This window comes from Cydia splendana, chromosome 14 (assembly GCF_910591565.1).
Source record: "Cydia splendana chromosome 14, ilCydSple1.2, whole genome shotgun sequence".
In the NCBI taxonomy this organism is placed as follows: Eukaryota; Metazoa; Arthropoda; class Insecta; order Lepidoptera; family Tortricidae; genus Cydia; species Cydia splendana.
This window is the reverse complement of record NC_085973.1, coordinates 8,910,840-8,935,713: the sequence shown is the minus strand read 5'-3', so window position 1 is coordinate 8,935,713 and position 24,874 is coordinate 8,910,840. Positions and strand designations below refer to the sequence as shown.

Genomic DNA, 24,874 nt, shown 5'->3' with positions numbered 1-24,874 from the left:
GGAATGATAATGATAAACAAACAAGTTCTTACTAATTGGACGGCGTATATTATATAAATTAGTGTCGATCTTACTAACAAATAAATAAAATATTAAATTGTACTACAAAGGCACTGTGTTACGTGTTGTCTTTATTATTATCTATCACAACGTCCGTAAGACTACCGCGTCTAGAATCTGCTTCTTCTATGCTGCTACCACTTTCTTTACGAACACGAGAGAATAATCTAGGCACGGGTCCACTGGACCTCCCGGGGCCTCCAGGGGCCGGAGAATACCTCCTTGTTTTAGGCTGGAGGGTCTCGTCGACGCTCTCAGAGTAGGTAGGAGGGGGTTGAGTAATCATCGTCATACGGTTTTCTCTAGCATTTGCAGCTGTTTGAAGTTCTGCCCCAGCTACAACCGTAGCTAATGTTGGTGTGAACTGCGGAGCTGGTCCTCTGCCGGATACTCTTCTTCTTCTAGGACCTGCCGACTCTGTAGCTTCAGGCGGAGGTTCGGGTCTGCGTTGAGGTAGGTCCGGAATAGGTGGAAGTGTGAATTCTGGTCTTATTGAACCTCGCCTCCTAGTCGAAGCGGGCGGGGGAGCGCCTCCAGTTAGCAAGTCTAAAATACCTGTAGGTTCCACGCTACTGGTAGAACTGCCAGGACCAGGAGTCTCCAACATTGCTAAAGCGCGTAGCAGGTCAGCTACGCTCGTTTGTTCTAATACTTCTACTTGTTCCGTCTCGGGAAGACTAGATAAGTTAACGTCGGGATCGAACATACTACCGCGGCCCCGCTTAGTTTTTTTCTTGTAATTCTCCAATTCACTATCAAAATTATCGTCTTCATTATCACCCGAGAATATACTTGCACGTCCTTTTCCTATTCGCCTTTGATACTCTTTAATACTAGCTTCTAAGTCGCTTGTTGGTTCACTAGAAGTACTAGCTTTGTTTTTACCAAATGTGGGAAACAAGCTTAGTCGACCGCGACTTGTTTTATTTTTATAATCTGAAACTTCTTCAGAATTCTCTGGTATAACGTCTTCCTCATCGTTTTTCTTAGATTTTCCAAAGGTTGGGAAAAGACTAAGACGTCCTTTCTTTGTCCTATTTTGATACTTTTGAACTTCTTGTTCATCTATTGTATCATCATCATCGTCATTATTTTTAGGCTCACTAAAATCGAACGTAGGGAATATACTTCGCCTACCCCGCCTTGTGCTCTCTTTATATTTATTAGCCATGTCTTCTTCGGGATCACTGAAATCAAACGTCGGGAATATACTGTGTCTGCCTTTTTTTGTTTTCTCTCTGTAAGCTTGACCAGCATCTTCATCCGCATCTTCATTAAAATCGAATGTAGGAAATATACTGTGTCTCTTTTTCTGTTGATACCTCTTAATTGCAGCTTCATCCTCGTCGGTATCTTCAGAAAAGTCAAATGTAGGGAAAATGCTGCGCCTACCTTTTTTCGTTTTCTCTCTATAAGCTTGAGCTTGATCATCATCCTCATTTATATTAAATGATGGGAAAATACTTCCACGTCTCGGCTTACTAGTAACGTTTTCATTAACTCCCTGGGCTATGCTGACTCTACCCTTCATGGAATTTTTAATGTAGTCAGAAGGATCCTCAGTGGAACTTGATTTTCTAAATATTTTTGATAATATACTTTTAGGTTGTGTTTCCTGGACAGGATTGACTGTGATACCTTCAGGGAGAGATAGCTTGCCTGTCCTAATATTAGCTTCTTTTCTAAATTTATCTGCTGTATCTCCATTGGTCCAGGTTAAATCATGATCTATCGTAGGAACAGAATCCTTTTTATAATTGGGAACGGCGACGCTACAAGCTCTCGTCCTTTTTGGTGAATTTCTAATTATATCTTGGCCAATACTGAATACTGGTGGTTTTTCACTTGCCAAAATTTCCTCATCGTTAAACATGTGAACGCCTCTTTCTTGCTCCTGTGGTTCGAATCCACCCAGAACATTAACAACTCTTGCTAATAACTCAGCTGGTTTGACAAGAGCCGTTGCACTAAATGTTTTATCTTTATCTATTCCAAGTAAATCTGTATCTGATTGAATTCGTAAAATATCTCTAGTTGATAAGTAAATGTTCTCGGAGTTAGCTCTTTTCCTTTTGGTGATCGGACCTCTTGGTTCCACGTCGTAGGTTAGATTAGGACAGCTGACACTTCTTATTAGACGAGGCGCTGTATCTACGTACACTGGCTGTAATAAAAAAACAATAAGTATTAAAAATAGATGAAGTTGAGAATATTTGTTTTTAGGTTAGTAACTAAAGAAGTGTTGAAGCGTATTTTAATAGAGCGTACGGTTAAGGTAAATCAGTAATATTTAATTACAAAGTATGAAATTTATGACTTTTTCAAAACAAACCAACCTTTAGTTTTATTAGATTGGCTTCGTTTATGATCTTCCTTATCACGGCCATATCCTTAGTAAAGCCTTGAAGGATCCTATTTTGTGTTGATTTGAACTGATTGGCGAATTTTTGCTCCAAGCGATGGACAGATTCTGATCTCATGCCGCTGGTGATGAATCCCAGCAACATCACGATGTAGCCGAGGCCGAAGGTAATCCAGAAAATTAGGAATATTTGGTAAGTGATGAAATAGCCGTTTGCAAAGCCATTGTTGACGGTACCTAAAAATATAATACGGATTATTGTAAGTAAAGAGAGGTAATTTTATGTCGAGCCCACTAGGAAATTAAAAGTGTTTAATCGATGTGTGTATCATCTGTAAAACCTTTCAACTACTCGCATGCCTACTACAAAAGCTCGTAATTGAGCCGAGATTTATACCTACTAGAAAATGTATTTGATTAAGTCTTACTGAAGGCGCTTATCTTACACGAAATATTTATTGACGATTGAAAATTGAAAATTTATAGGTTTGGTATTCCAAAGCTTTGTTTTCATATTTTGTCTGATTTTTTTTGGTACAAAGTATCAAATAGTATCAATATGGTACCTACTTTATTTTTATTTATTTAAAAATAAATAATTTCAGCCTATTTCAGACAAAACAAAAACGGCCGTTTAAACTTTTGACGCATAGATGGACGAATCCGGTAACATAAAAACTAGTTTGATGTATTCAACAGGTACTTAAATACACAATACAGTACGTAGCGGCCTCCTTTTTTAAATATATATAATATAATATAATAATAATTCAGCCTATTTACGTCCCACTGCTGAGCACAGGCCTCCTCTCATGCGCGAGCGGCCTTGGGCTATAGTCTCCACGCTAGCCCAATGCGGATTGGGGACTTCACAATACACCTTTGAATTTCTTCGCAGATGCATGCAGGTTTCCTCACGATGTTTTCCTTCACCGAAAAGCTAACGGTAAATATCAAATGATATTTCGTACATAAGTTCCGAAAAATTAATTGGTACGAGCCAGGATTTGAACCCGCGACCTCCGGATTGAAAGTTGGACGTCATATCCACTCGGCCACCACCGCTATTTAATGATGTATTATACTTTTGGGCCATAAGTCGTTCTACTGGACTACAGTTGAGTAGTCTTACGAGTATTGCTATAAGATTTCGCATTTGTTTCAAGTAACTGTAAACTTTAAAAAATCTTCATAATAGTTAGAATAGTTAGTTACCTGCAACTAGATCACCGAATCCAATAGTAGTGAGTGTAACGAAGGCATAGTAGATAGACGCTACGTAATCCCAGCCCTCAAATACCACGAATATACAGGCGGGTAGGAAAATGAAGAACAGGAAACCTGGGACCAGATATAGGAAGATTTGACCCAGCATGCCAAGGTTATGAAAGAAGTAGCCCAAGTTGTTGGCTCGTTTTTCGTTCCGTCTTTTGTATTTGCGATACACTGAGATAAGCTGAAAATGGAAGAAAACACGAATTAAAAACAAATGGTTAACTGACAAATGACGACCGTAATACCTTTGCTCATATTTTATTAAAGGGGTTTTACTATTTTGGCGTGATTGCCACTATTAAAATTACTACCTACTAACAACTGCATATGGAATCCTGTCGTTATTTTAGTTTTAAGATATAATAGCAAGGTGGTATAATAACAAGTTATATTAAAGTTTAGAAAAAGTTATGTTAAAGGGTAGGCAGGTATGCATAAATTGGTCACAAAGACTCCAAAAATACTTATAGTTAGTGATAAATTTGATTTTTATGCCTATCCTGACACATTCCTACTACTACTTGTTGTATTGGAAAAGAAAAACCTATAAGTATAGTAAAGTAATAAAAGTTTTCTTCTCTATCATCTTCTTCTCAAAAAAACTATAAAATGTCATGATGTCCTCCCAGACGTATCCGTCGATGGCGACATCCTGACAAGTTTTTTATTTATTTATTGAATTTATTTATTTATTTAATTATAAAATGTCATACATTGGCTCTGTGTCACATTTATCTTAAACAATATTTATTCTTAATAAACAGTAACTATTTGTAAAGACAGAAGGTATTATTCATTAAATTGATAGCGAGTTTAAATTATAACTATATAATTCAATCTCACCTGCAATCCGAAGTATTCGCCAAGGTTGGCGAGCAAGATACCGTTGATGGGGATACCGAACAGGCCGTAGAAGATCATGAGAATGCGGCCGAGATGAGTGGTCGGTGCCAGGTTACCGTAACCTGGAAGTCATTTAAATTAAGTTAGGTTTATAGTGTTTATACGATGTCGATGGCAAATAAGCTTACAGATCATCTGATGGTAAGTGGTTACTATAGTTTATGGGTGCTTGGAACTCACATGACTCTTCAAAATTCTGTACACTAATTTTTGGAAGAATCTCAGACTGAAGTCCCTCACGAAAACCTCCGCAGGGCAATGTTAGAGTACGTGTGGTAGGTTTAACTGGTTTAAGCTAATTAAGATATTTTTAGTACTTATTTTGTTTGTGTGGGTTAGACTGAGACACAGTTGAAAATAGCGCATCCTGGGTTCCGAATCAGTAATAAGGTGGTAAGAATGCAATATCGTTAATCCGTTGTTAAATTATAGAAATAACAATTTCCTTACCGATTGTACTGACGACGGTGTAAGAGAAGAAGAAAGAGTGGTAGAAGTCCCACTTGATTGGTGGTTCCGCATCTTCCGTCGTGTAGTTGAAGACGCTCTTGCCGCAATAGTCGGAGAGCTTGCGGAGGATGACCTCCTGCTTCTCGGGATCGTTTGGAATGTAGTTTTCGTAGAGGAGATCTGAAAATTTTAAGGAGAAATGTTTAAATAGACACCATTGTTACGTTTCTACATTACAGTAAGGTGGTAGTACTAGTGCTCGACATGCGACCCTGCTGTCACCTCTATTGACAATGACTTAAGTTTCAAGATGACATGTACTGGGACCGCACCGACCACCACCTAACTCTTGGTTGGTGGTTACAAACATATTTTTTATGATTTTAAACTGTCAAAATATAATATATCTAAGGAATAAATAGTTAGAGTACGACCAAGAAGCCAAATATTCAATCTTACACTGTGACATCAAAATGATATCTATTTCTATCTATCACAATCTCTCAATCTCTCATATGAGTAAGTACCCATCTAAGTTAAAGTCTATCATTAGTATCAATGCCGTCACTCCTAAACAATTAGGAAATGTTAGTCACTGTAGAAATTTGCATGCGCACATGTCAAGCTCATCAAGACAAACGATCGTTACGTTAACTTACTGACCATTTAAACTAATTTCTGCTCATTTAGATTATCGCTTGTTAAAATATTAATATTGCGGAATATTTCATGTAGTCAATACCTACTAAATTTTAATACAATATAAATATGTAATATGTATGTTTGGATGACGATGAATGATGACGAGAGCTGTGTCTATGATTTTTTTATGGTAATACGTTTTGGTTTTATTATTTCAGTCTAAATTAAATATCGTTTTATTACAAGTTACATAAATGACCTATATTTTTAAGGAATTCGTTAAACATAGTGCGGTTGTACTAAATCAAAGTAATAGTAATCAAATTAAGTAGGTAGATACTCGTTTGTAGCATTATCAAACGACTAGCTAACAAAAAGGTTTTAAAACGCGATAAAAAGTAAATATAGGGCAGTAATTACTTCTTGCACTTCTTACAAACGACAATTTTACGCACTGTTCCACACAAATTAGTCGAATTCTTCGCGGTGATCCGAATACAATCAATTCTTTGACTGGTTTAATTCCAATAAAAAACCTGGCAGAATCTCACTGTTTACAAGCAAAAAAGAGCAAGTTTTTGTGTGCCCTTGAAATGGAAAGTACTGACTTCGGATCATGAAGCCATTGAGAGAACGTAACATCGTAAAGTACAAACCAAATAGAATACCTCGATAAGGGGACTAATAAGAAACTTGAAGTTGATTGAAGCAAATGCTTGTGAACCATGCGCCACTAGAGGCGATGAAGTACTTTATGTAAACAAGACAACAAGTATTTACAGATTAGATTTTTTCAGCATTGACAATTGTATATGTAGTTCAATTGTTTTATCACAAGTGGGAATAATTTTCCTTCGCATTCTTAACCGCATTGTTTGCATCTAAAGGCGATGCTTGAAAACTACGTTCAATTTTAAGCTTATATTTTATACACTATTTCAGCGTTTCTTTTATTTTTTGCTTATATATTGTGACCTTTTTTGCCACTTTTGTGTTATTTCTTATAAGGATCGCGAGTCCTTTACATCCTTATAGGAGAAAAAAAGTGTCCTAAAATTTCCATACATGTTTCAAACTTTCCTTTTTGTTACCGACATACAAAGTATATGGGGAAATGGTAACACAATAGGAAAAAAAACTCTGGGAATTTTTTTTATCCCATTAGGATCGAAAGAGTTCGTGATTCTGAGTAGAAATAACACAAAAGTGGCAAAAAAGGTAACAATATATAAAAATGCCAAAAAATAAAAGAAACGCTCATTTACGTTAAGCAAAATTCTCAATAGGTACTTTGAAAACATCGGCAGTGGATAAGTAAGAAGGACATATATCGGAGACATTTCTATAGAACGCATGTTTACTAGACACGCATCATTACCCTACGTATTTTTCAGAATTATTGAATTAAATGCCGTCAAAGGGTCATTTGCGGTCACGGAAGTAATTATTCAGATTTAATGCTAAATGTCCCTATTGATCCGTTTTATAGCGGTTTGAAGGAGTGTCTTCATTGTCCCGTGATTACCATTACTTGAACATAAAACCTATTTACGATATTGTGCTGATTTCATTGTGGTTTCGAGGTTGCAGTCACTGTCAAGAGCACCATCAAGGGCGTTTGGCGAAAAGCACGCGAATGGGACACCCGCTTCTTTCAATGGTCATATTTTAGTACTATGCCTTATGGGAAACGGTCGAAGAGATAGTTCAGATACGGAAACCGCTCCCAACTTTTAGTATGTTGTTGGGCATGGTATTGGGTCTCCAAAACTGCCGGGAGACAGCGGCGCCGGCCATCTACTTCAGCGGAATGACGTCATCAAAATGACTCCCGCCTCGTTGCGAATATTGCATATTGCACCCAAACTATGTAAGGCACATAATAGTGTGGGGTATCGAATGAAAGCCAATTAAATATGCTATATTTCATTTATACAGTGTGTACCAAAGTATACAGCAGTCTAAGAGCCATTTACAAAAAAATCAAAACGATGTAAAAAAATATTCTATTATTTGGGTTTTACAACCAAACCAAAAGTCGGACGTTAAAGCAATGTACTAAAAAATTAAAAACGACGTCTGAAGCCATACATTGATATCAATAAAATCAAAATTGGACCAAATATGTGGAAATTATGCAGCAAAATGTAGGTATTTGCCAGTACAAATGCATTAAAGTAAAAAAAATCCAAATTGGTCATTTTCAGGATAATCCGCGTAAGCTTCTAGTATGTTATTAGCAATATGACCTGGGTTCTAAAACTGCCGGGAGACCATCTCTATTGTCAATGAGTAACAAATAATGACGTCATACAAATAATCACTGCCGAATTTCGTAAAATGTAATTTGTAGCTATACTATGATTCACATATACATGTGTGTACATGTTATGAAAGGTTATTAAATTTATTATGATTCACCTAAACATTGTTTGCAAAAAAATGTATGGTTTAAGAGCTAGAAACAAAGAAATACCACTTTATATGGAAAAAAAAAGATGTATATCGATTTTATAGCTAAACTAAAATCGTCAATAAAATGTTGCGTATAATATTTAAAAAACCAGTTATTTAACTATACATCACAGCTTAAATTTTAAATTTCCGATAAAAACTGTGGAAGTTGTGGAAAAAAAACTAAAGCGCGCCAACAATTCTACCTTAATGCGTTCATATTATGCAAAGAATAGTTCTAATTATCGAGTTAAATGAATGAACATTACATAAAATACATAAAAACGACATTTTCGAATGGAATCTTAATTAAAAAAAATGAATTTGCTTGATAAATAAGCAAGATACTGTTTCTTTAAGTACCTAATCTCCTCCTTTGAAAGTCGGTTAAAATGTGGCTTTTGTGACCTGGGCTACAAAGACAAATAAATTGACACCTCATTTATCAAAATCAGTTCAGTAGTTTCATGTAAACAATCTATAATTACATACGCAAATAGCAGTTCGTGCCGTAGTAAAATATTAAAATGAAACAGACTCTTATTATCATGGCCTAACGCTACACTATTAGAGAAATATAAAGTTACGTACCAGTAAGTAGGTACATGCCTAATACAAAATGCCTTATAGAGGCTTATGCAGTTCACTTATGGGATGCATAATTATATATTTAAGCCTCAATTAGCCTTATATAGAAGCAAAATTTAACTACGAGCGTAGCGAGTAATTCGAAAAGTGGAATCTTGAGTGGTGCAAGGGTTTCAAGGCTGAGCTGAGAAGGCTGGCAGAATTTTCCCTCTGATCCTCCGAAATACAGGTCAGCCCTCTGGTCATTCGAAGCCTCCATAAGGCATCTTGCTAACTCATCGAGGCGACGCCCGCTAGACTTGCTAACATCTACGGCCTGAGGGTTTCAACGTTAGATGCCAAGCCACGCCAGGCCATAATAGTAAAGGTCTAATTATTTAATTTAAATTTTTTGCCCGACTACGGCAGAATTTGCTATCTATGCGTGCATGTGTAGGTACTGTTTGCATGAAACTACTGAACTGATTTTGATAAATGAGGTGTCAATTTATTTGTCTTTGTAGCCCAGGTCACAAAAGCCCCATTTTAACCGACTTTCAAAGGAGGAGATTAGGTACTTAAAGAAACAGTATCTTGCTCACTTATTAAAGCAAATTCATTTTTTTTAAATTAGGATTCCATTTGAAAATGTCATTTTCATGTATTTTATGTAATGTTCATTCATTTAATACTCGATAATTAGAACTATTCTTTGCATAATATGAGCGCATTAAGGTAGAATTGTCGGCGCGCTTTAGTTTTTTTTCGACAACTTCCACAGTTTTTATCAGAAATTTAAAATTTAAGTTGTGATGTATAGATGAATAACTGTTTTTTTAAATACTATACGCAACATTTTATTGTCGATTTTAGTTTAGCTATAAAATCGATATACATCTACTTTTTCCATAAAAAGTGGTATTTCTTTGTTTCTAGCTCTTAAACCATACATTTTTTTTACAAATAATGTTTAAGTGAATCATAATAAATCTAATAACCTTTCACTACATGTAACACACATGTATGTGTGACTCATAGTATAGCTATAATTTACATTTTACGAAATTGCAGTGATTATTTGTATGACGTCATTATTTGTTACCCATTGACAATAGAGATGGTCTCCCGGCAGTTTTAGAACCCAGGTCATATTGCTAATAATATACTAGAAGCTTACGCGGATTATCCTGAAAATAACCAATTTGGATTGTTTTTACTTTAATGCAATGGTACTGGGTCCATATTGGGTTGCATACAAGTTTAGCTCATATCCAGTGTTGCCAGATGGTCACAAAAGTCACATTTTTCGTGACTTTTCGCCTTCTCGTGTGACATGTGCGTGTCTTTCGATCATGAGGCAATTTTTGTGACTTTTTAAGCTAGTCGAATTTTGTACAAGTTTAGTTCTGCAATTCGTATTATTTAGGAACGCAGTGAACGCACCCAAGTTGACACTTGCACTGTTACTTTGACGTTACATCCACCATCATGTTTATTATAATAGTCGTGGCAAAATGAGACTTGTTACCTTGATATGACAGTGTTATTTAGTTTGATAGTATACCTAGTAGTTACTTTTTTAGTGTAATGAATGATTTATTTTAGTTTGTACCTATCTATACTAATCATTGCACTACATCAGTTATTTTGAGATTTATGAGTGCTCAAAAATCATTACTGTGTTATTTTTATCCGGGGGTAAATTATTTACGCATATACTTTTTTATTTTCTTTTGATTAAGTTTAATGAATAATGAATGCCGCAAGTTGAGTAAGTACAGATGCCATTAAATGAATCGTTGCTTGCACTACATCTGTGAAGATAACAGTGTTTTTTTCCGAATTCGTTTACGATTCGATAGATAGGTAAGAAAACTTTGATTATTATTAAGGTTTCGTACCTCAAAAGGAGAAAACGGAACCCTTATAGGATCACTCGTGCGTCCGTCTGTCACAGCCCATTTTCTCCAAAAGTACTGAACCAAGTAAGTTGAAATTTGGTACACATATGTAAATTCGTGACCCAAAGATGGACATCTTACGTAAGCAAATGAATTTTAAACATGTTTCAGTTTCATTTATTTTGTTAAACATAGGTTACACGAAAGATGGTAGGTACATAAATATACATACATTGATCTCTATGTTTTACCAACTATGCAGGTGTACAAAAATGTCTCGTGCGGTTATCTAATAAACGCATGCTTATATGTCTAAAAAACCTACCTATCTGAAAACATGGAGGCCACTTTTGGAAAGTATATTTAATTAAAAAATTATGTGTTTTAAAATTAATAGTTTAGAAGTTATTTAAGAAAATAGCCAAAAAATGACCATGTTCCCTTTATTTCCAAAACTACTGGGTTTAAAATTCTGAAAAAAATATATAAAATAGTTCATTACCTATACTTGGTCAAGCAGATCTTGTCAGTAGAAAAAGGCGGCAAATTTGAAAAATGTAGGCGCGAAGGGATATCGTCCCATAGGAAATTTGAATTTCGCGCCTTTTTTTACTGACATGATTTGCTTGACCATCTATATAATGACAGGAAAACCTATTAGAAATATGCAGTCAAGCGTGAGTCGGACTCGGAACCCTTGGAATGCGAGTCCGACTCGCAAATAGCCGACTTTTTTTATTAAGATTTCGTATCAACGTAAATGTTTGGAATATATCGTCGACCGTAGGTTCAGTTAATTTTTTCTTTGAATACTGCAAAAAAAATCTGGAGTGGCTATTTCATTTTCACCACACCTGGTAAAGGCTCTCTTGAGTGTTCAAAAACTGATAAGAAAAGTTGCATTTTATCCACATGTGAGGCAAAAACCTATAAAATAACCTACCCATACTATATTATAAAAATGTGACTTAAGCAGCAAAAACGTGACTTTTACGGAAACGAAACGTAACTTACGACTCCAGAGCCCTGGCAACACTGCTCATATCTTTGATGCGCATAACAACTTGTGTCATAATCATCATTGCGCATACAAATGAAAAGTCATATTACATTTTTAGGCATAATATTTGATGACATACTCAGCAGTTGTCATATATTTTTTGTGCATATAGGTTTTGATTATAATTAATCAAATGTCATTATGTCATACCAGCTAAAAGCATATTTATCGATACCTGCTTATAATGTTTTTACGTATAAAGTTTTGTAGTTTAATAATTTTCAACCATAATGGTTTACATAAATAATTTAAGAAACGTATTTTAGCCTCTCAACAACTCCTCGAAAAAAACCTTTTCCCTAATCTCCGTCCAAACACTTAATTCGACGGAGCCCCGCTCACGCGGGGCTCCTATTTCTGCGTAGTTTGCCCTTCGGGCATCTAAAGAAACCTAACGAACCTAAACTACCTATTCTGATTAGTTTAATTTATAAAACCATTTCTCCCACTGGAGGGGGCTCCTCTCCTTCGATCTCCTCTTTTATACGGTCTTTGTGTGGTTATGATTATGACATTTATGACTAAAGTAATATTGGCTTCATAGGTTGCTCACAACCATACATATTTATTATTAATGCTGTGTAAAATTTATGAAAAAAAAAAACATATTATGACCACTAAATATAATATTGTATGACTTAATTTTTTATGTCTATATTAATACTTTGCACTGCAATACTTCGAACGAAAAACAATTATGGATATCAAGCAGATGACTTCAAATTGTATGCGAATTAAATTAATGACTATAAAAATTATGACATAACTCATTTATGACAAAATCCCAGTTATGCTCAGGAATAATTCTGACTAAAGATTTTTATGACTTACAATTTTATGCATAACAAATTAAAAATATGACAAAAGTTGTTATGCGACCAGAGGGAGTCCCATTTGTACTGGCAAATACCTACATTTTGCTGCATAATTTCCACATATTTGGTCCAATTTTGATGTTATTGATATCAGTGTATTGCTTCAGACGTTGTCTTTAATTTAGTAGTACATTGCTTTAACGTCCGACTTTTGGTTTGGTTGTAAAACCCAAATAATGGAATATTTTTTTACATCATTTTGATTTTTTTGTAAATGGCTCTTAAACTGCTGTATATACATACACAGCTACACGCTGTTACGCGTAGCTATATGCTGTTACACACTGTATAAATGAAATATAGCATATTTAATTGGCTTTCATTTAATACCCCACACTATTATGTGCCATGCATAGTTTGGGTACTATATGCAATATTCGCAACGAGGCGGGAGTCATTTTGATGACGTCATTCCGCTAAAGTAGATGGCCGGCGCCGCTGTCTCCCGGCAGTTTTGGAGACCCAATGCCATGCCCAACAACATACTAAAAGTTGGTAGCGGTTTCCGAATCTGTACTATATTCCCATAAGGCAGTGCACTATTTGTTCGTCGTTCGTTGTTACTGCTAATTTATTTCTTAGTTCTTAAGTATTTTTAATTATTGTGTTTGCAAATACCGTAAAATGGGGTGAGTAGGGACAAAACTGACATTCAAACCTCGATAACGGGACTCCCTCTGGTCGCATAACAACTTTTGTCATATTTTTAATTGTCATAACACTTTATTCATAAAATTGTAAATCATAAAAATCTTTAGTCAGAATTATTCCTGAGCATAACTGGATTTTTGTTATAAATGAGTTATGACATATTTTTTATTGTCATTAATTTAATTCGCATAACATTTCAAGTCATCTGCTTGATATCCATAATTGTTTTTCGTTCGAAGTATCGCAGTGCATAGTATTAATATAGACATAAAAAAAATAAGTCATATTTGTAGTGGTCATAATGTTTTTTTCATAAATGTTACAAAGCATGAATAATAAATATGTACCTACCTATGGTTGTGACCCACCTATGAAGCAAATATTACTTTAGTCATAATCATAACCACAGAACGACCATAAAAGAGGAGATCCAAGGAGAGGAGCCCCCTCCTCCTCCCTAGGAGAAACGGTTTTATAAAAGAAATTAATCATAGATATGAGATTTATTCAAATAGTAGGTATAGGTTAGGTTCGTTAGGTTTCTTTAGATGCCCGAAGGGCAAACTACGCAGAAATAGGAGCCCCGCGTGAGCGGGGCTCCGTCGAATTGTTTTTGGACGGAGATAAGGGCTATCAATAACTAAGTATGCCTAAAACCAGCGGTCGGCAACTTGAAACTGTCACTTGCGGCCTGCGAGCCTCTCTGGCTATGTAATATTGAGAAACGACAATGTCTGATAAAGTCATAAATATTAACAAAGTGCGGCCCGCGTCAACTTACTCATAAACTACGCTACTAAAACTACGCAAAAAAGGTTGCCGACCGCTGCCTTAAACCATTATGGTTGAAAATTATTAGGCTACAAAACATTATACGTAAAAACATTATTAAGTATCGATAAATATGCTTTTAGCTGGTATGACATCTGATTCATTATAATTAAAACTATATGCACAAAAAATATATGACAACTGCTGAGTATGTCATCAAATATTATGGCTAAAAATGTATGACACAATATAATATGACTTTTCATTTGTATGCGCAATGATGATTATGACACAAGTTGTTATGCGCAACAAAGATATGACTTAAAATTGTATGCAACCCAATATGGACCCCTCGATAACATTTTATTTTAACATTTTATGCAAACTTAATTTTATTAATAAATGTTACCTAAATAATGTATTCCTGTTACAAATGGAGCTATAGTAATATTCATAATAAAAAAAATCGATTCAACAACGTTTCAAAATCACCTTTTGTATGAAATCCCATTTCACCCCAACTACGAGGGACTACGAGACGAGGAGGGATTTTGTGTCTATCGTTAAAGTTATGAAATGGAACTACCTAAAATCATAAAAAAACTAAAATACAATTTTTTTGAGATGTCTACAGGAAAGCCGCACACGAGTAAACGTCATACATACACATTAAATTGCTATAGAGAACATGAGAGTAGGTAACAAAATAGAAAGAACTGTGGCGTCAGTTATTGCTTGCAGTTGGTCTTATACTTTGTCATAGCTTTTGATCTTCACATAATTTTACTTTCCACTTGTGAATATTGCATGCCTATTAATTTATCTTTGCATTTTTTTGACGTGCTACTAATTTACTTTTACTACTCTTGTAATTATTAAGATCGTGACATAGCTATAATTACTTGGTTAATAGGTAATCTACCTATGTGTTTGCAAAAGTAATTGTTTGATTGTTTCTTAAATTACCTACCGTGTTGACGTTCGTGACATATACCGGGTGTGGCCTGTAACACGAGCAAATAATTAAAACATAGATTGTACTCCTCAAACGGTGATACTTTTGTTCAACAACTTTTAAAAATATTCATACAAAATAAATAATATCTTCAATGGACGCCATCGCCAAGCCATATCATTGAGATTGACGTTGCTTGTCACGCCTTAAACATAACAAAATTCGCAATACATTGCGTCTTAGAATAAACTTTAAATTGTATTAAAAATCAAACCACAAGTTATTTTTAAAAGTTGCTGAAAAAATGTTGGTCAGTATGAGGAGTACAGCCTACAGTTTAATTTTTTGCTCGTATTACAGGCCACACCCGGTATATACTGCTACATCGTATTTGTTTTACCTAGCAATACGATATAATTTTATATCGTATAATAGTTTTAATAGCGTATGGTGGATAATTCATCCCATCTTTCTAATTATTGACACCTTTTTGCCACCAGACTAGCATTTTACTTCACTGGAACTATTACTTTTTAATTTTTTATGCTCTGATAGTGGCTAATTGTTTATTTATCTATGAAGTGAAGCGGGTTGAAAGTACTAAAGTACTAATTCCGATTTTTTATTTTGTTTACAATTAGCAATAAAAACTGGGCAAGTGCGAGTCGGACTCGCGCACGAAGGGTTCCGTACCATAATGCAAAAAACGGCAAAAAAAAACGGCCACCCATCCAAGTACTGACCCCGCCCGACGTTGCTTAACTTCGGTCAAAAATCACGTTTGTTGTATGGGAGCCCCACTTAAATCTTTATTTTATTCTGTTTTTAGTATTTGTTGTTATAGCGGCAACAGGAATACATCATCTGTGAAAATTTCAACTGTCTAGCTATCACGGTTCGTGAGATACAGCCTGGTGACAGACGGACGGACGGACTGACGGACGGACAGCGGAGTCTTAGTAATAGGGTCCCGTTTTACCCTTTGGGTACGGAACCCTAAAAATCGTTTTTAAATGGATATGTTACATAATTTTTTTAAATCATTTATTTACATACAATATATATACAGTGGTACTACTAAACTAAATTAAAAGCTAGCTTAAATCTAAAATAGGCCCTTGAGGCATTGTACCAAGGATGCTGGCGGCATTTCCTCGCTGTATCGCAATGCTGATACGTTGTGCGAGGTAGCCGCCAGCTCTTCGGTCACCAGTTACGTCAACCAGACGCTTCGCGATTTCTGCGAACAACTTATGCGCGCTGGGACCCCATGGACCTAGAGTTTCAACTCCAAATGGTACAAAATGGTACTCTCTACCGAGGCTCTTATATTTGTTACGTTTTAGAATTTCGGCGCTTTCCGCCGCTCCGCCCGCTTTTACAGTAGTCCGTTGGAGGTGGGACGGTGCCAGTGTGTCTACGCAGGTAGCATCCCACACCAACATCCGTCCCAACCTCCAAGGAACTAAGGACACTCCATCGGGCCTCTTGCCATCATCTCTGATAATGCCAGTCGGCTCAAGAAGAGCAGGCACATTGATGGTGGCAAGAGACCGACGGACTATGTCATTAAGCGACGCATGTCTCGAAAAACGGCCTGCACTTTTTTGACAAGATAATCCGTGGTGTCCCAGTCGGTCCACGTCCGTGCCACAAGAGCATATGTGTGGCGTACACACCGAAACCCCGAGTCGCAAACCAGTCGCCAGTCTAAGGGAGGCCGGATCCAAGAAAGTACCAGTAGTACATAATTTAGGTACATCATGATATTGAACTCCCGATTCCGTAGATTACCTAAATTGTTCAGTGAAAATACCTCAAGAATTACTAAAAGATTATACCTACTTTTTGTCATGTTTCGTAAAATTCATATGTATTTTACTTTCCTTGTATTTGTAATGAAAAGTAGAGTGTTTAACTCTCGACTCGAACTATAATATACACATACAGGTAAGTATTCTGCTCAAAATATGTATCTTGTCAGTAATGGGTGCTTTTCATCCTTTGGTTTACAATATACTATTACCTATCTTATGGTTGTCAACCCTTTATCGTCTTGATAATTATACTTTTGTCAGTCGAAGATTTTTGTGTAAATTTTACCAGGAACTGAGATCAGACACGTTAATACCCATTGGGGACATATCAACGGCTAATTCTGAAAGCACGACGCGGCCTCAGTCGTATTTGCTTTGAGTGTTGACACTCGCGCGACAAATTGTGCTTGCATTGTCAATTAAACTCCTTTTGAATCGTTTAGCTTCGCAGTTGCTGAATATTTTATTTTTATTACATATGGGCATATATTTTTATTTTTAGAATAGTCGTTAGCCAGAATTATCACATTACGGTTAGTAGGTAAGCTACAGGCCTTCAGAGGAGTCTGACCTCTCCTGCAAACCTATTTTAAAAGTATTAAACTATTTTTATAGGTACCTAGTTATTATGATTTGGTTCACAGCCTCAAGTGCCTCTTACCTTTTCTTTAAAACCAATACCTATATTTATAAGTAGGTACGTATAAAACATTTCGTTATAAACTAAATAGGTAGATGCCCCAAATCGCCGTCTATTGGCAGCGTGCCCCGAAGGCTGGCAGCATTGCCACGTTGTTTTTTTTTTAATTTTAGTTAGTAATTTTTATTTTAAGGCTTTTTATTGTTTGTTGTTTATTACTTGTTTTTAGTAATACTTTAACTTAATAAATTTCATACCATTTTGTTATAAACAAATAAGGGTTTTTTTACTGGCGTGTTCATTTATTCTTTTCTTATCACCATTGTGCTAGCGATTTTTAAATAAGGTCAAGGTCACACTATCAGTTCGCAAGTTTTGGATTCGCACCGTTCGCTATCTTCAAAGAGGAAAGCCTAATTTAAATTCTGGTCAGTTCCAAAGCTAGCCTAGGACGTTTCGCTGTACTGGCCTCTGTTTTCCTTATGTCTTCCTCAGGTGACAGCAGAATTTTAATGCAGATCTAGAAATTTCCGCGTAATCTTCGATTGAAGATCGGCTTGCTGCCAATTCCAAAAAAAAACGATACTTTTAAAGTTGTTTCGAACAGGAGAAATACTCAGATTGATAAAATAAACAACTAAATGCTCTTTCTGAACTGCATTTTGGATACCAAAAGCCAATAGGGGCATTGACTTTATTGGTACACAGCTATTGGCTCCTCTACACGATGGGCCAACGCCGGCCACTCCAAGGGACGCAGCCATGCGGTAGAATGAGATAGCAATATCACTTGCTCCCTCTAACGCATAAATGCGTCCCTTGGCGTTGGCCCATCGTGTAGAGGAGCCAAGATCGGACGTTCGGGCAATCGGACAGCCCAGGGATTGAACGCCATTGGAGGCCAGAGGGCCTACCGCGAACACCAAAGTTCTCAAATTGCGGGCAGCTAACTCTTTTACTCCAATTAAGGCGTAATTAGAGCGACCACGAGCGACTGAGAAAGATGCCCGCAATTGGCGAACTTCGGCGGTAGGCCCTCAGAATCGCACAAACATGCACGAGGTTTGGTGTTCGCACTTAACTATATAAAATTGTACACTTTATCAACTAGGTTGTTTGATACACCCAAACAGATGAAGTAGGTATTTTTAATTATAGAATTTAATAAATGTTCTAGTGTGTTCTGGTATTCTACTTTCAAAGCGATAACCCTTAGATTGAAGAGGAACATTAATTTTCTCAGCGAATTTAGGCCAAATAATTAGAGTAACTATATTTGAGGATCGTAAACGTACAGATTTAATTCAGTTCTAATGTTTTAAATAAAATATGTTCTTGTCAATTTTTTGTACAGTGTAGAAGAAATATAAATAGGTATACTTATACATATACATATTTAGAAGCTTTATCTTAGTTGTACCTATATGTGTTCTATGTCTGTGCGGAAAGAGAAGAGTCGTGAAATGTATAGCGTCCAATACATTCTACGACTTTTCTCTTTCCGCACAGACATTACATAAAGCTCACTTGATAGAAAATCGAATCGATAATCTCCTCTATATAAACCTCGACGAACCTCATTTGCTAATTGGACACTCAATGCCATGAAAGTATAGATGTAAGTAATAACATCTACTAGAGTCCGTCCAAGCTTACTCTGCACACGTTTACAGGGTGGCTCTTTCAAGCTCTGTCACTTCTATGTCTGTGCCGAGTAACATATCTTAACTTCTCATTCACGCTCGCGTAGTCGAAGGTAGGGTGAAAGAGATAGAGATATGACCCCGGTCGTCCATTTGGTTTGGATCTACTATAGTAGGCAAAAGGTACTATTGTAGGTAAAGTATATCAATATAAGCAGTTCCCTGACCCCACCAAATTATACTTCCTCATCTCTGTATGAGTTTATGTATTAACTTATTTAAATTTTCCCTGTTCCACACAGACCGACCTACTTAATAACTTAAATTGAGCTCGTTTGTGAGGATACATTCATACTTAATATGGGGAAAATATTATTATGTAAATGTTATTGTTTTCTGTAATGTGTATCACGTACGTTTGAGACATCATTTACCTCCAACAAAAAGAATTAGATCTGGAGCCATGATAAACCTATTTACGGACTTCAAATGTTTATAAAAATAATATTACGGTCTTGAGTATGATAGGTGCTTTAAATACTTACTTACTTATAACAAAAAAAATCCGATGGTAATTTTTTTTACTTACCTACCTATGTACCTACCCGTGTAATTCCTAACTGTCTCATCCTGCCACCTGACTATCGATCTCAGTATACCTACTGACAGAGATGGCCGTATACCAAATACATACATACAATAATGTACAGCACAGTGTTGAGGGGTAGGGCTCGAATCATAATCTTTCACTGACTCCGATCCTGGGTAGGTTTGGTAACCTCCCATCCCCGATAAACCCAAATTTTGCTGCACGGAAAGGCGCCAAGTAAATTTAGAGCGACCATGTTTCCGTTTGCCGGGCATCTTCCAGGTCAGGGCCACTTTGGATAGGTGGGTGTCAGGTTTCCTGAGGATATGCCCAATCGATGCCACTTCCGCGTCTGGGTCTCCTTATGTTTTGGGTGCTTGCCCGGCTATTATCTAGTGAGCGTTTGTAATCCTGTTTGGCCAAAAGACACGTAGGATTTGCCAAGCATTTGTTCACAAACACTTGATTCTAATTAGGTCGCGGATAGAATAGAATATAGAATATGTGGAACGTGAATGAAATGTCTTTAAAAAACCCGTAGGGATCGGATCAAAAACTAAGTAATTAAGTCCGACTCACGCTTGACTGCACATTTCTAATAGGTTTTCATGTAATCTATAGGATATAGGTAAAGAACTATTTTGTGTATTTATTTCAAAATTTTAGACTCAGTAGTTTCGGAGATAAAGGGGGGGGGGGTCGGACAGACAGATAGACAGATGCACGAGTGATCCTACAAGGGTCCGTTTTTTCCTTTTGAGGTACGGAACCCTAAAAAGTGGAAGCAATATTAAATTTTTGTGATTTCGGTATTCCTATGAGAATGTTATATTGAATGCATTTTAAATATGTATGTGGTCTGTGGCCCTTGAGTACGTAAAAGTCATTTTAGTGTGCATTTGTTTGAAAAATCATCAATCTTTCGAAACAAATGGGAAGTACCGGGTGTTCGATGAGTTAAACATGTATTTTGAATTTTCCACACGTTCACATTAGATCATTAAACCATTAGGTACCTGTGCTAAATTCAGGTCTGTGTCACTCTGGCACTCTGCTATTAATCATGACTACGTGTTGTGTATTGGTCATGTTTCCTTTGCCTACGGGGGCAATATCCTGTCATAAAACAACAGACTTGTTTCCTAAAGTTTTTTAACAATCATTATAAAAAAATCGGAACAAATTAATAAACAAGAACTAAGAAGCTTTCACGTTTTAAACTGTTTTTAAATTAACTACCCTTTTAGTAGGTATAGGCTGCCTAAGGCATCTTTTAAGATATACTGCCAAGAAAAGGGAGGGCGTTGTACAGTCCATGGTATAATAATATACTCCGCCTGGTACTCTATTCCGAGATTCGCGTATGACCTAACTGACACGGGCCTACGTCATCATGCTGTTTACAGGTTCTCAAACTTTAAAATGTGGGAGAATTTTAACCAACGGTGAAAATTATTTTAACGGCATTAATTTTAAGTTATTCATGTAGAAACATAGTAAAATAAAACAAATCTAATGTATTAAATTAAACTTTATTTATCTATACAAGACAAACGTTTAAAAAACTAATTCACAGTTACACATTAATAACCAAGCTTACGACGTGAAAAGTTTGGAAAACACTGCGACTGCTGACACTGAGCGAGAAGGAAATAACAATTAACACGCGTTCGACAAGGATGACGGTCAGGGCATGAAGTTATCTAGATCCGAATTGTCAAATGTGACAGCGCTATCCTGTGTTGCCAGTAATGTAAACAGAATTACCCGAACGTCTGAAATTTCTTTCGTGAATCGGAAGATATTGCTAACGAATAATTAAAATTGACGTGTTATTGTAAAATTTAAGATAAAATATATTATAAATGAAAATTATAAAATTATAAAGAAATATTTTAACTTATTAACCATAGCTATAATGTACCCATGTAACATGTTATGTTGAAATAAAGTGGCAATGTTATTGTGACGTAGGCCCGTGTCACTCTGGGAATAGAAGACCATGTTTTATTAGATCATGGTACAGTCTTCACGATAGCAATGCGTTTTAAGCGGTTATCATATTGCTTCGCACATCGGAGCGGCGGCGTCCGATGCTGCGGTTTTTAATTTTGCTTGATTTTTTTACAAAAATCACACCACACCGAACCGTACGGTTTTTTGTGCAAAAAAGGACTTAGGCGAAATGTATCTTGCGGCGGCAGTGTGATAACCGCCTAATGTTATACAGGATGGCTAAAAAATAACTGCATTCCCGTTGCCAGGGATTATACTGAGCAACTTTTACTATGAGACCAACCCCGAAATCGCAAATAAAATATTTGGCTGTTTCATACATTTTGGCTAGTCCATTTTCTATGGGAGCGTAATTTTTTTTTTTGCGGTTTAGGAGTTAGCTTCATAGTAAAAGTTGCTCAGTGTAATCCCAATACCTCCCTGGCAACAGGAATGCAGTAATTTTTTAGCCACAGTGTATAAATAGGTATTATTATCATTATAAGACAACAAAACATTGAAGAAGCTTCCTCCTTTCGCTAACCCGACATTGTGACTAACTACATAAGTTTAGAATTCGGTCAATAACGTCTAATTACAGTCATAAACATAAGTTTTCGCACGAATTGACGTATGCTAATCCACACATTAAAATATATGTGAAATGTTTAAGTGAATGTGATGCAATTTTCCGTAATAAGTGTGATTTTAAACATGAGTTATGTTTATGTGAAAATGTAAATACTGACTGCATTTTAACTACCGGTATTACAATAGTCATGTATACTATGTGCCATCTAAATACTTAGTACCTATAATGCATCGTTTTCTTGCATTTCTCATACGGAGTGAGAATTTTAAATGTAGAAAACACTAATTATTAAAATAGTTCAGGTACTTGTTCTTAGGAATCACGGCGTTTGAAAACAAAAACTGCAATAAATGCTTCATATAGAGTAAAAGTTTTTTTAATGTTACATGTTATTCTTATAATATACTGTATGTACGGAAGAAATTGCAGACTGTTTTGGACAGAAAGTGGCAGCCAAGGCGTCTCCAGTTACTAAATGCTCTATCTAAGTCTTAGGTAGGTAAGTAACACAAACAAAAAGAAACATAATATAAACAAAAATAATTTTACATTGCCACTATTGGAAACCCTAGAGGTTTCCAATAGTGGCATGCATGTAAAAATTGTATTAAAATTTAAAGTGAATAAATAAACTTAAAAAAAAAAAAAAAAAACATACGGATAATTAAATAAAAAAACCAGCCAAGTGCGAGTTGGCATCGCGCATGAAGGGCTACATAAGTACCATTACGCGAAAAACGCCAAATAAAATCCTGTTTGTTGTATGGGACTAAAATATTTATTTTATTTTGTATTTAATATTTGTTGTTATAACGGCAACAGAAATACATCATATGTGAAAATTTCAAGTGTCACGGTTCACTAATTACAGCCTGGTGACTGACAGATGGACAGATGGACGGACAGCAGAGTCTTAGTAATGGGTCCCGTTTTACCCTTTGGGTTCGGAACCCTAAAAATGTTATACAGAAAAAATATGCAATAGAAATGTAACATTAAACATGATGATGTGATGAAACATTGGACTGGTCAATCACTGGATTTTCTACACATTAGTACCTTATGGCTTAAATAATAGTGACATAATTACCTATTATCCAGTCGTCTGACAATAATACTTACATAAATTTGACTACTTAACGAGACTTGGTATGGCTACTTGCGTCAAAACCTTTGATTCGTCAGAGTTTTCCCTCTCACTCACTCGATTAGAAAATGCCAGTTGCAAAACAAAGATAATCCCCGCTGTACAAGGAACAATGATCAATTCAATAAGTAATTAACTGTTCGTTTAGCGATTACATGGTAACATTGTAGTGTAAACTGATTTTGAAAGAAACTCACATAGTAAGCACTATGTGAGTTTCTACTGTAAGTAAGTACCTAATCTATTTTACTCGTAGATTATAGACGGTGTACAAAATGGAATTATGTACTTAGGTATTTGGAAGTTGAGCTATTGAACAGTCAAAATTTAAAAAATCCAACGTACTGGTTGCTTAGATAATACCTAAATGGAAGCCAAGTTTAAATAACATATTTAATCTTTCCTATGTTGACAGCTTTAGAGACAAATGTTAAACTAAGTAGGTACCTATATTGAATTTCTAAAACTACACCAAAATATCTACTTCGGAAAGCGAGGCAGACTATCAATTATCAAACAATAACAACCAACTGGTTTGGCTAATAATGTTTAATGTTAACACTCCTTTCAATAGGTTTCACTCGTTATAGAGAAGAAGTACCTACCTATCCTAATAATGTGCTCCTAATTGAAACATAACGGTGCCGTTTATTAGCAACAAACTACATTATCGCATTGGGTTCAGTCTGTAATGATAATTGTATGTGTGGAAAAAAAAAACCAAAAAAAAAATTAGCTAGTCTGATTGAAGACTGGCAGATATGGACTAATAGGAATAAATTAAAATGTGAAAAACATAGCCGATTATAGCATAAAAACACTTTTCTCAAGCTTATAATAGATCTAATTATTACAGGAATACTTTTACGGGCGGTATTGACAATAAGTTATCATTATTGCCACATTATGACTAAAATTATGTACCTATAGTATACATAGTATCGATATAGTGCCACACCACATAAAATGAAACAGTCACGTGCACAGCGAATAGCTACCTAAAAACCAGACATCGTACATTTTATAGCATTTTCGGTGCAGCGGAGTGGTGTTAACGGAATCGATATAAACAATTTCAACCCTAATGATTAATTAGCGTTAATTACGTTTATATTAACCTTAATTTACCATTTCAGTTGGAATTATCCATACCAATTCCGTTAACACCATTCCGCTGCACCAAAAATGCTATAAAATGTACGATGTCTGCTAATAACAAACTTCCATAAACCGCGTCTTAGCCTATATTAACCCATATACATATGTCCAAAACTTGTTTTAGCTCTGAACTCCTTGAGGTTACAGGCTCATTCTCCTGCTAATTTTAATAAGTAGGAGCGATTTTTATTCAGTGGGTTGAAAACGACCCAATGGGCATATATGGTGCAGCTGCTACAAAAATAGGTATCAACATAAATATTTAATTTTACAGAAAAGATAAAACATCAAATTACATTCCAATCATCCCTAAACCATTCGACTTTTTTATACCGTAGAGTTTCGTATCTTTGCCTGCGCTACCTAT

General features: G+C 35.9%; 1 protein-coding gene and 1 long non-coding RNA gene across 2 annotated transcripts in view; one reads left to right on the top strand and one right to left on the bottom strand.

Annotated features, from left to right (window-relative positions):
• Nucleotides 1-9,745, top strand: part of LOC134796812 (uncharacterized) — a 293,974-nt gene extending 284,229 nt beyond the window's left edge. The window contains exons 2-3 of the long non-coding RNA XR_010144995.1: nt 8,867-8,975; nt 9,032-9,745. This is a non-coding gene — a long non-coding RNA (uncharacterized LOC134796812). The remainder of the gene's footprint in view (nt 1-8,866; nt 8,976-9,031) is intronic.
• Nucleotides 26-24,874, bottom strand: part of LOC134796693 (uncharacterized) — a 29,754-nt gene continuing 4,905 nt past the window's right edge. The window contains exons 2-6 of the mRNA XM_063768863.1: nt 5,051-5,230; nt 4,541-4,662; nt 3,638-3,878; nt 2,397-2,659; nt 26-2,224 (exon numbers count right to left, since the gene is read on the bottom strand). Of these exons, the coding sequence (XP_063624933.1) occupies nt 119-2,224; nt 2,397-2,659; nt 3,638-3,878; nt 4,541-4,662; nt 5,051-5,230 (2,912 nt within the window). The 3' untranslated portion in view covers nt 26-118. The remainder of the gene's footprint in view (nt 2,225-2,396; nt 2,660-3,637; nt 3,879-4,540; nt 4,663-5,050; nt 5,231-24,874) is intronic.